We start from the raw sequence: 12,394 nt of genomic DNA, 5'->3' as shown, positions 1-12,394 counted from the left end.
TAGAAATTACATGCAGTGACACAACAATATTTATCATGAGTTCATTTAGAGAAACTTCAGTGGAACCATGATTTGAGGCACGGCTTGGCTTATCATGATAACCACAGCTCCTGACTGGAGAGCTGTCATTCTGAGGCCCATGGTATTTTCTGACCAGCCTACAATGACTCTGGAAGCCAACAGATCCCCCCATGTGGCCTGGGTCTCACTCAGAGTCCCAAAATAATTGGTGGGTTTTGGACTGTTCACCCAGTGGAATACTCTGGAGGCTCCAGAAATGGAGAACATAGGCCCTGCAAATAAAAAAAAAAAAAATAGAGGTGAAGAGTAACAACTGGGGCAAACAAAACCCTTCATATTGTACCCTACGGTATGTATCCATGGAGATAAGAACTAGAACAGAACTGGAAGACATGGAAGTATTGAACATTCCCATTCAGCAGATTATTTTAAATTATTTTGATTACTAATGAAAACTTTGTAACAAATCTTAGCATAGTCAGGGACCTAGAGAGTCCACATTGTTAGGCCTGAGCGGTTCTACATGAGATAGTCTGCCAGTCAATTCTGATCTTGAGGATCTTTACTAAAAAAGTCACCAAGGTTTTTAGACTTGCTCTGCCATTCCTCCTGTGCACATAAAGGCAAATCTGCCTGTGGTTCTCAACCGGCAGGGGAGGCCCTATAGAACGCATCTGGAAAAGCATGTGGGTGTTTTTGGTTGTCTGTCACAATGACCAGAGGCTCTACTGGCCTTTAGTAGGTAGGTCCAGGGATGCCAAACTCAGGACAGACCTGCCAAATGATGCATTGTCCCACCCAAATTGCAAAATTGGGCCCCATTGAAAAATACCAAACCCATGCCCATTTCCTTCTAGCACATCTTCCTGGGCTCTGGGAATGAAGCAGCCCCTGGACAACAACCTATCACTCATAGGCTTCTCACATCAACCCCCAGACCTCCCTCTTTCCATTTAACTGTAAGCTGGCTGTCCACTTATGTGTCCCCAAGGCTGTTAGCTACAAAAGCCTTCACAGAACAAGGGTCATCCTGGTCTCACCGTGCCACTGCTCCTTTCAGATTTGTGAAAGCATACTTGACATGTAATTCAGCTTGTTCTCAGACAGGAAAGACAGGCCTTGTCGCCCAGGCCCAAGACAGCAGGATGGGTGCTGCCTTGACTGAGGTGCTAGAACTTCAGCCACTGCCAATCATCAATCTTCCTTCATCGAGTTGCTGGAACTTACTTGTCTGCTGGCCATCCGGCTGCAGGGAAAACTGTGGACTAGGATATTTTCCAATGCCTCCATAAGAAAATGAAATGGGCTATAGGATTCTTCAAAGGTATGAGCTCAGGAGCTCAAGAACCACTTTGGGGATTCTGTACCCCTCCTTTGGATAGAAAGACAATTTTAGGGCAGACAGCAAACCTCTTCTTAAGGTGGGTGACCCCAGATTAATAGGTAGCATGATATGGCTCTGCTTCTGTCCCCTTTGATTTTGACATTTTATTAATGCCTCTTATGACTGCTTTAAATATTTTAGCTAATAGTGCATTTAACTACACTTGCCAGGGTTTTAGTAACTAAAATGATAGGTACCAGCTCCTCCTGTCTGCTTGCTGACACATCTGCACCCCTTTCCCTACAGCTCTTCAAAATGGAAGCTTCCAAAGAGAAGAAGTGACCCATGACTATAGAAAGACCCATTGGGTTTGAGTCCTAGCTCCACCCCTCGCTGGCTGACTTCCCCATCTAGGCTTTTGTTTCCTCATCTGTACAGCAGAGTGCTAACGATAGCCACGCATACTTCGCATGACTGTTGAGAGTACCAGCCACGTGAGGTCATGGGTGTGCAGAGCTCTAAATGAGTATCATGTCTTCTGATTTAAGGGAGGGTCCAGGCTGAGAAGAGATGGTCCTAGAACATCCACCCAGGCTGGAACAGAGCCTGTCCTCACAGGACTGTCCGCAGCACACCGAGCTGCTGCCAACCTCGTAGGTCTCCTATCCAACTCTGAGGCAGAAGGAGGCCTCCAGCAGTTAACTCACCTCCAACGACTCTGCCTCCAAGAAGCCCCTGGAATTCTGGGGCATAAGGAGAAGGAGAAATATTGGAATATTTTTGCTCCTTCATCTCTCTTCCCTTTTCTTGTCCTTCCCACTCATACCTCATTTTCCTCTATACACACAGTCCCCATTTGGCCTGGTAACCCTAAGTCTGTCCCAATTCAAGGACATACAAACCAGGCAAACTTTCTTTGGAGAGATCAGTTTCTCATGGTTGCCAGCAAAGAATTTCTCAGTGTCCCATATTTTCTAGGACTTCCCCCAAACTCCCCAGCCTCCTTGCTCCCTGACCTCAGTCTGATGAAGTGGGTTTTCCATTCTCTGCTGGATCACAGTGAATTGATGACGTCAAGGTCTTCTGAGCCTTCCCTGAAAGGGAATGGTCTGCAGAGGACTATCCTCATTGCCCCAGGCCTTCAAACAGCCATCAGAGGAGCCCAGAGTTCACACTTCCTCATTCAGGAGCCCCTTTAAGGAACTTTCACTAGAATTTCCCTGCAAGAACTACAACCAGGTAGATGAAACAGCAAACCTCACATGTTGGCATGGGATTTACATGTAATATGCATGTGCCTACTTGATTACCTTATTCTTAGACTTCATTTATTGAGCTCATATTATGCATCAAGTGTTGGTCTAGTGCTTTGACCTTCATAAATCTCATTTAATAGCCTAAAAAACCTATTGCCTAAGAGACTTGCAAGATAAACTCTTGTTGCCAAAATGGAGATTTCTGGACAGCAACATTAATCCTTCATATCAGTATAATGCTTTACAGTTTATAAAGTGTTTCCATAGCATGTCTATGCTGTAAAGTAGGGAAAGCAGGCATTATTTCCATTTTACAGATTAGAAAGAAGAGGATTAGTGAAGTGATTTACCCAAAGTCAAAAAGCCAGTCACTTGAAATGGCCTATACTCAACTTTTGTGACTGCTGGTCCAGTCCTCTTTCCTGACACCATTTTATGTTTTCTCTGTTCTCCTTTTAACCTTTCTGCTGCTCCTAGTCCTCATCTTCTTCTCCAAGACATCCATTACAGAGAGAAAACAAGGACTAAAAGGAGTTCTCAGGACTATGAAGGCAATGACAGGGGTGATAGCAAAGGAGAAGCATGGCCTCCCCTCTGCAAACCCCAAGATCAGTGTTTGAAGATCCTCATAACACTAGTTATAATGGCATGGTTAGAACATCCCAGCCTCCTTATGGAACTACCTTATGATTTTTGTAGAATGGGTCCAAGTCTTCCAGGGGCTTTGCTATCAGCTCTTTGGGAATGTCGCCATAGAGCTTGGGCAACTTCCTGGAGACCTTTAGGTCAAGCTGAGGTCGAGGCTGGGGTTCTGCCGCTGTCTGGTCTTTGGACTTCTTTTTCTCCTTTTGGATGGCAATCCGCTTCTCAATTGCAGCCAGAGAGTCAGAAGTGAAGGGGCGGAAATTCCGTGCACCTGGGAAGATCACCGGGTAGCACAAGTTGTCCATCTTCACCCTTGGAACAGAGAGAAACAGCACATCCTCATAGAGCTCTGGGAGGCAGAAATCACACAGCCTGCCTTGGACTTCCACTCTCCAAAGATGATGTCTTGGGGGTCTACAAGAATTGAGACTGAGGTGAGGGGGCTTGGGAGTTCATTGGCTGTGGAGCAGATCAGAAGAAGTGAGCACCACTGTGGACAGAACAGGAAATTTGGGCATAGGTAAGACCAAAGCCAGGCATCATTCCTGGAGGATCTAAAGATAGGTGGGAAGTTGAGTTCAGGAAAAATGGGCGGAAGAAGTCCAGACTCTAAAATTGAGACCCAAGCATGGAGCAAGATAATAAGACTGAACTAGCTGAACTACTGAAGTGAGGCCTGCAGAGGGTGGACAAATGGCCATAGTGTGAACAGGAGAGGAAGAAATGAAGAGTTAAGTAGGCCACAGCTATGGTTGCAAAATCAAAACTAAGTGCATAGGTCTTTTCCCACATTTGGTCAGCAAAGCTTTTAAAATGTGATGGAATGGAAACAAAAGAGCCATAAACATAGGCACGAACATTTATACTAATACCTATGATCCCGTGACAGCTCTCTTACTTCTGAGACCCAGACCTGGCAGAAGTGAGACCCTAAGAAAGCAGAAAGGATGTGCCAAAGCTAACAGGGTCACTCCATCATAGGATGATAGCTCTCCCTGGCCCTATCCCTGACAGCCCCTTCTACAAGGATTTTCTCTACATCCCCAGGCTTAAAACTAGACTCTGAGAAAAAGCAGTAGTGTTCAGGTTGAATGACTTTATTCCTGATGTCAGGCCTCTTCTTCCTTTCTTACTTACTAAATGCTGATCTAGGATTCACTCCCAAACCACTCCAGGGAATTACAATGGGGAATCCAACATAGCATTGGGGTTTGTTCATTCAACAACTATGTGCTCAGTGTCTCTTCTAGGCACAGTGGTAGAGAGTAATGGTGAAAAAAACCATAGTCCCTCCTCCTGGTCCTACAGTTATGCTGTCATGGTGTGATGGAGAAGACAGATAAAAGACAGGAGATTTCAATACAGTAAGACAAATGCTACTATAGTGAGAAGTAGAGGGTGCTATGTCTGTGCATAGGATGGGTGTCTAACCAGTTTTGCAGAATCAGGGATAGCCTTCCAAAGCTTTAATGTCTCAGTTGAGACCTGAAGAAGATGTAAGACTTAAACAAGAAAAAAAGGGAACATCAGAGTGTTGCAGGAGAGTAAGCAGCATGTACAGGGACCCTTGGGTGAAAAAGAACATGGTGTCCATCAATGGGTTCTGTGTGCCAGGAACGGAGATTTTGTGGAGTGGAATGGTCAGATAAAGCTTCAATCAGCATTGTGAGAATGTGTGGGGCCCTGTAATCCTTAGTAAAGACCATGGACTTCACCCTGAGGGTAATCTAGAACTTGGGACAGAGGATGAAGGAGATGAGGAGGCTACAATAGGAGAAATGAGCTTGGAAACTATTGCAACAAATCACAACCACTGAGGATGGCCTAATGGAGTGGATGAATTTGAGAGTCATGGGAAGGGAGGAATTTGAGCGAGAGTAAGGAACCAAGCTTCCTGGCTTGGGCAGCTAGGTCAACAATGGTGTTACTCACTCAGAGAGAGAGAGCACTAGGGAAGGAAGAAGCTTAGGGGTAATAAATTCAGTTTAAAACACGTGGAGTTGAAGTCGCCTATATGATCTGCAAGTGGAGAGAACCAGAAGGCACTTGAATACAGGGGAGTCACAGCTTATACACGCTAGGCTCTGAAAATAGCACATAAGAAAAAAACATAGTCAAAACTTCTCTTGAAAATCCCTCAAGAAGGCACCATACTGAAGAACATCCCAGCTCATTGGTCAGCAAATTCAATACAGCCAGCCTTTCTTCTAGTGTCAGAACCAGTCACACTTTCCTCAGTTAATCCCAAAACAGAGTAGTTGGATTGTGTTTAAGGGCCATGACAAAGGCAACATATGTGTCTTTAGACACACTGAAGGAAATGTGATACTCACAATGAATGAGCCATCTGTCAACTGAAATGAATATGGAACCTTATCTTCACTGCATTCTGTCCCATCCATTCAGGGTCAAGCTCTTTATGGATGCACCTGGATGTGGGAGTTGATCATACTACTTAAATTCCTCTCTCTCCCCTCCCATCCTTCCATTCCTCTTCCTTTCCATTCCATTCCTCTCTCTTGCTCATAAACATATATAATTGAATTTGTATAAATGAAGTGGGCATATAATGAGACTCTACTATATTTGGCTCTAGAGCTCATGAAAGACATGTAAGACAGGGATGAAGTCTTTTGTACTCAACAGCATATCGATGTTAGTTGATCGTATAAAATGGATGAGCCAAGAAAGACCCCGGATAGCAAAAACTGGACCTTACACTAAGTCACAACAAGGAATCCAGTGTAGGGGTTGCTGCCATAACAATAAGACTATTAAAAAAGAAACTGGACATTGATCCTGACATTCTGACTCTGGGGATATTTTGCCTGGGTTCTTTTTTCTCTCATTTTTTTTGAGGAAGATTAGCCCTGAGCTAACATCTCCTGCCAATCCTCCTCTTTTTGCTGAGGAAGACTGGCCCTGAGCTAACATCCGTGTCCATCTTCGTCTACTTTTTTATATGTGCGATGCCTACCACAGCATGGCTTGCCAGACAGTGCCATGTCCGCACCCATGATCCAAATCAAGAACCCTGGGCCACTGAAACAGAACGTGCGAACTTAACCACTGCGCCATCCCCTTTTTTCTCTTTTTTTGATAAGGAAGATCGTCCCTGAGCTAACATCTGTGCCAATCATCCTCTATTTTGTATGTGGGATGCTGTCACAGCACGGCTTGATGAGCAGGGCACAGGTCCATGCCTGGGATCCAAACCCACAAACCCCAGACCGCAGAAACAGAGAGCAAACTTCACTACCATGCCACAGGGCCAGCCCCTTGCCTGGGTTCTTGAGGAAAAGAAATTTGATAGAAATAAATAACACAAATAAAACTGACAACCCTTGAAACTGCATATGTTAAAATTAGTTATAGATGATGAAATAACTAAATGTTACCTTAAAGGAAACATTGAAAACTGCAAAAATTGACCCAGAAAAAAGAGGATTTTATAAAAATTATCATCTCAAATCTGACAAAATAAAATCCATGCAGTAAATTTTTCTTATTAACTGAAAAAAATTGACGGAAGAATCAAATATTTTTAATAAAAGTAGACTCAGGAAAATTGGACTATGGAAATAGATGCTGCACAGGCAAAGTTTAATTAAATTAAAAATCAATATGGCACATACTATAATTGGTAAAATTTGGAATGATTCAAATCTTCTTATGCCAAAAACACTTAATTCTGAAAATTTTCTTTACAGAAAATAGATTGCATTGCATGGAAAATTGGTTGAAGAATTAAATTGGCTAAGTGCAATTATGTGCCAAGCCTTACTAATAATCAAGTATGAAGTATACAATAATCAAATTTTTCAGACCCTAAATGACTCTTTACAAAAAAATTATTTGAGTATATGCTCCCAAACAATGAAGAAAGAATCCAAAAAATGGAGGATGATGGAATCCAAGACAGAGTGCTTCGAACCCAACAGTGCAATAAAAAAATTCCAGGGTGACTTCAAGCCACTTCAACTGGCTTAAAAATCAATTGATCCAACTAGAATTAGAAGTCAGAGAGTCCTGAGAAAAACCCTTCAAGAATAAAGTAAATTCCCTGTAACAAAGAATATGATTAAGAGACTGGTTTCTTAACAGGTAAAAAAGAAAGGTAGTTAGAAGTGCCATCAAAACAAATTGTTCTTCAGAAAGTCATGTTTTACATATGAAGCCAACTAAATGGTTTGGGCAGCTTTCAGAATATAAGAATAGGAAGAAAAGAGAGTCCACTTGATCTTGACACTTAGAACATTCTCCTTCATGCAGCAGATCAGTGACATCAGAGTCCACCTCCTTCTCTATGGGTCCAAATATGGTTTTAGAAACTAGTAGCTACAAAATCATTATATCGTGAAAGTTATATGTTAGTTTTCAATTTTAACAATCATCCTATAGATAAAGCAAAATTAATTACAACTACAGAATAGAATTTAACTATTATAAAATTTTATTGCAAGGTGAAGTTGGAGAGAAAAGATGAAGAGAATCTCAGAGACACCAATTTCCTCATCCTAAATACTTGGAGAATCAAGACATTCTATGGAAGGTTGATGGATCAAGCAGTAAGAGTATAAGTCTCTCTCTTAAAATTATGCAGGTAATCAAGTGCAAACCAAATGAAAAATATATGTAACAAAAACTGGAAGAATCATGGGCAAGGCAGAAAGATTATCGTCAGTAAGCTAAATTCCTCATCTAGGGACAATTCAATAACTTCCACTTAACCTTGATAAATCAAGAAATATAAGTATAACAGAAATATTTTAAGTTAGTGAGACAAGCACCAGAAGACTGAAAAACTGAAATGGGTAAAAGTGGGACTCAGGATACAGGTGAAGGGGGAGATATTTTATTTTTCATGTTATATTCTTCCCAACAGTTTTTCCTTCCGAGCTATTTGAATTATGTGCATGTATGTGTAACTTTTATAGGACTGCAAACTTCAAGGGCTCAAAGCATTCTCTGATTCAAAATAGAAAGTCAAAATATCAGGTACAATGATAAGCTCTAAATCTCCCCAAATCACAAAGGAAGCAAACATAATCTCAACTTGCAGTCCTAACCCAGGAGGCCAGTGACGTGTGAATTATGATTTGATGTAGGAAATCACAGAGAGTGGGAGGCTCACGAGGAGGCTCGGCAAGATCTCCGGAGGTGATAGGCTAGACTTGCAAGGGCAGTGGGTAGCTGCCTGTCAGAGAGGCCTCTGCACTGCTCCTCAGAGGCCAGGCCTGGGCAGCAGGCTCGCAGGCCCACTCCCACTGAATAGACAGAAAAAAACACTCACCTAGGAAAGAGAACCAAGGCCTCACTTCCCTAAGCAGAGCCTCTAAATTCCTCAGGAATTCACTCACAGTTAAGATTAGGTAGCTCCAAGCCTTACTTCAAATCTATAAGCTTTATAGAGGTATTTAGATCTGAACTCCAATCATTTGTTCATTCATGTGGTGGGTGCTGGGATTGCAAAGTGATATAAAACTCCGTCCCAGTCCTCAAGGGTCTTACAACGGTGTGGGGATTCAGGTAAGCCAAGGAGGGAGGATGAAACCACACAATGAGTATGGCTACACTGGGGGGAAGCATTGGGCGCTGTGGGAACCCAGAGGAGGATGGGTTGTGAAGAAGCGGAAGCCGTTGAGCTGGGAGGAAAGAAGGAGGTGTACACATGTGTGAAAGCACTGAGGGTAGCAAAGGGCTTTCGTTTACTATTTGTGACTTTATCCGTAAATATAAAAGTGACATAACCTTACTGTGCTGGACATCTTCAGTTTGTCTTCCAGATCTCTCCCCTTCCTTCTCCATCCTGCTCAGTGCCCCAGAAGCTGATCCAGGTGGATTCCTCAGTGGAGTCCCTTGAACTCTGGTTTATGGCTGGGTTTGGCCAATGGGAGGCACCAGCAAGTGACCCAGAGAACGGTGGAGAGTGAGGTCAGGGTTACCTTCCCCAACTCTCTCCCTCACGGCGGCCATAGCCCACAGCTCCTGTCAGGTGGCCCATCCACACAACTCTCTCTCTGGCTCTGCAGCCCTCCCCTCCCCATGCCCCTTCAGATATGGGGTGTAACGGCACCCCTACTTTCACCATACCTGAGAACCGTGCCTTCACATATTTCTGTCACTGAACTCTGCCCATACCTTTGTAAAATGTCCCTTTAATAAAATATTTTCAAAATGTCCAGTTTGAATGTACGATTTGTTTCCTGACAGGGCCCTGGATGATAGAATCATCCATTAGATAAACTTTAGAAAACAAGAAAAGGAAAAGATCATCAACAAACCAAAGCCACTTAACACATGCAAGTTTTAACATTTTGGTTTATTTCTTTTCTGTAGTCTTTCCGTGCAATTATTTACATAGCTGTCATTGTCATGCATATGCAATTTTACCTCGTGAACTCTTCAATTAACTCGATATCACAAACCTTTTCACAATGATAGATATCATTTAATGGCATCTACCCTGTTCCAGGTAAAATTTTGAGTGTGTTAACGTACATTGTATCTCATTTAATCCTCAGAACAATCTCATGAAATAAAAATTATCCTCGGGCGATTTCTGAAAGGAAATGTTCATCTGGAATTAAGGTGAATTACTTGTGGCCTTCTTTTAAGAGGTAGAGGTTTTAACCTTACATCTTCCTTGACTAATGTTTCTCTCCAGGTGGGAGCCAAACTTGACAACCTGACCCTCACGCTCTACCCTAACCAGTAGGGGAAGTCATTGAGGAAGTCGCAAAAGGTTTGCAACTGCATGCCCAGGACACTTTGGGATCGATCTGGTCCGCACAACCTGAAATGCCAAAGGTCCACACTGAGGTTAATAAGAGCTATGAGCTATGGGCTAAGCACTGTGTCAAATGCTTTAACTGGATTATCTCTCATAATTTCCCAAGAAACCTGCAAGTTGGGTATTATTATATCATCCACATTTTACAGAAGAAAACATTAAGGCTTACAGAAATGGAGACGCTTGCCTATGATCACATTAGTAAGTGTTAGAGAATCGCAATCACAAGCAATCACTACCATGCAATTCCACCTACCTGCCTAGTTCTTCATACTTAAAGCTAAGACATCCCAAAGAAGCAAGAGAAGGGAGTCAGGAGGAGAAAGCCACACAGCTTCCAGCTGCACTGGGCTGGGTTGATGGCACCCTTACTGTGCGTGACGTACTTCCCAGGACATCAGCCTCACTGCAACCTCCATATTCATGTCACTCCCACAGGCATTGCACTGGTTCCACCATGACACCCTCCTACTCACCCAACCCAGACACCTCAATGGTAGATGTACCCTACAGGATGTCCCTTCATCTATTTTGGGTGGAGGTCTGAGTAACAAGTTCTTAACTTTAGTGACACATAGCCATGTTCATTAATGTGAGTTACAAAAAAATAATATCCCCTTCCTCCTTCGTAGATCCCATAAGAAAATCAGCAAGCAAATGAACATGAACAGGCTTGAACACAATTTGATCTCAATCCAAAGCCAACCCCAAGATTAGTCAGCTAAGTTTTCAGAAGAAAAAAATAGTGTACATGAATTTCCAAGTGAGTTAATTGGCCACGGAGAATTCAGAAAATATTTGGAGGATTTGCACCATAGCCTCAAATGGAAACAAAACTCGAGCACATCTTTTTTAGAAAAGTCTAGTTCCTGACACAAAGTCCACAATTGCAAGCTTTTACCAGGCCAGACAGCCATCTCCTGTCCCCATTCCCTCTCAGAGCATCTGAAAGGAGGAGAACCACCTGATGGACCCCATCTCCTGAGCCATGTATTTTGTACCCGGTCTCTGCTTCTGATTTTAGAAGGAAATGGTTATAAAAGGCCTGTACTCCATCTTGATGTAAAAAACAGATGAAGTTGCATAGAAACATGTCTAGTCTTGAAAGGACTGAAGAACAGGGCTGCCCTCAGCCCAGAGGACTTACCTGCCTCTGCTAAGGCGACTCCAGACAGCAGCCCCGGTGGTACGTCTCGAAGCTCTCCACAGAGCAAGTCTCTCGCAGAGTCGAGCTCCTGCTTCTGGCCGTCAGAGTCTTTCTGGGAGGGGTGACTCGGAAGCTGGGTGGAGAACTTGGAGGAAAGCAAATGGGAAGAGAGCCAAAGTGATTTTAAAGAATCGTGTAGGAAACCCTGTAACTGGAGAAGCGACTGAGATGGTACTTACATTTATACTTTGGAAGCATCTGCCTTTAATCAGTGCTTAATCTAACTCTGCAGAAAGCATCATTAATAAAGAAACAGGTTGTTTTTTTTCTTTGGCCTCATCCAAGTGGGTGAGAGAATAAGAAAAGTCTATCTGAAAAGCCAGGCTGTGCTTCTGCATCCCACTTAGCCTGCAGGCTGCCTGACCCAGGGCTCTAGGGTCTCCCCCGCAGGACCTACCAAGACCCACAATGTGAAACTGTTCACAAGGCACCGTTCAGCTCCTCCTCCCTTCTCTTGTCTTGTGCCATCAAGACTGGGAGTTCAGACCTAGGAAAACACACATTTGCTTACGTAGCTGTCATAAGGGACACCAGGAAGACCCCTTGGCCACCAAAGCAACTCTACAATGGACCTGTCACCAAAGCCAAAACTCCCCCACATAAGCTTCCATTTTGTTAATTCTTGGGGAAAATTTAATTCTCTCTCTAAATCTCACACCATAAGCTATTTTCAGCCATTGTCACTTTTCAGAGGCTAGCTGACAGCCAACTGAGATAAAGGAGACAAGATAGGTGTTTACAAGGAGGTAGGAAGTAGGTGTTTAAGGGAGTGTTGGATTGGAATCACAGGCAGATTTCGGTCCTGCCAGAGGGGCACTGAATACTAGTCAAAAGAACAAGGCATCAGTCCCAGCTCCACCACTATAAGATGCGTGATACTGGATGGATCACTCAATTTCTGTGAGCCTGATTTTCTCCCTATAAAATGGGATAATTCTTTCAAACCTCCTTAGCCTTAAGAACCAAATGTGATAATAGCTGTAAAAACACTTCACAAATATTAGATATAAGTATCTGTTAATTTTTAAGAGGGAAGAGGCTTGGCTGCTTTTGTCCCCTGCTAACTCAACACCTGGATCCTGCAGGGAGGAAAGAAATCACAGACATGGGATTAGTACCAGGCCTGGCACAGTGTATATGACCTGACT

General features: G+C 43.2%; 1 protein-coding gene across 1 annotated transcript in view; it reads right to left on the bottom strand.

Moving 5' to 3' along the window:
* SCN11A (sodium voltage-gated channel alpha subunit 11) overlaps positions 1 to 11,322 on the bottom strand; it is an 84,657-nt gene extending 73,335 nt beyond the window's left edge. Inside the window, exons 1-2 of the mRNA XM_014859596.3 lie at positions 11,187 to 11,322; positions 3,285 to 3,558 (exon numbers count right to left, since the gene is read on the bottom strand). Of these exons, the coding sequence (XP_014715082.2) occupies positions 3,285 to 3,551 (267 nt within the window). The 5' untranslated portion in view covers positions 3,552 to 3,558; positions 11,187 to 11,322. The remainder of the gene's footprint in view (positions 1 to 3,284; positions 3,559 to 11,186) is intronic.
* Positions 11,323 to 12,394: the final 1,072 nt, after the last annotated feature.

Source organism: Equus asinus, chromosome 21 (assembly GCF_041296235.1).
Source record: "Equus asinus isolate D_3611 breed Donkey chromosome 21, EquAss-T2T_v2, whole genome shotgun sequence".
Classification (NCBI taxonomy): Eukaryota; Metazoa; Chordata; class Mammalia; order Perissodactyla; family Equidae; genus Equus; species Equus asinus.
Note: the sequence above shows the minus strand (reverse complement) of the source record. Positions and strands in the feature narration are given on the sequence as shown.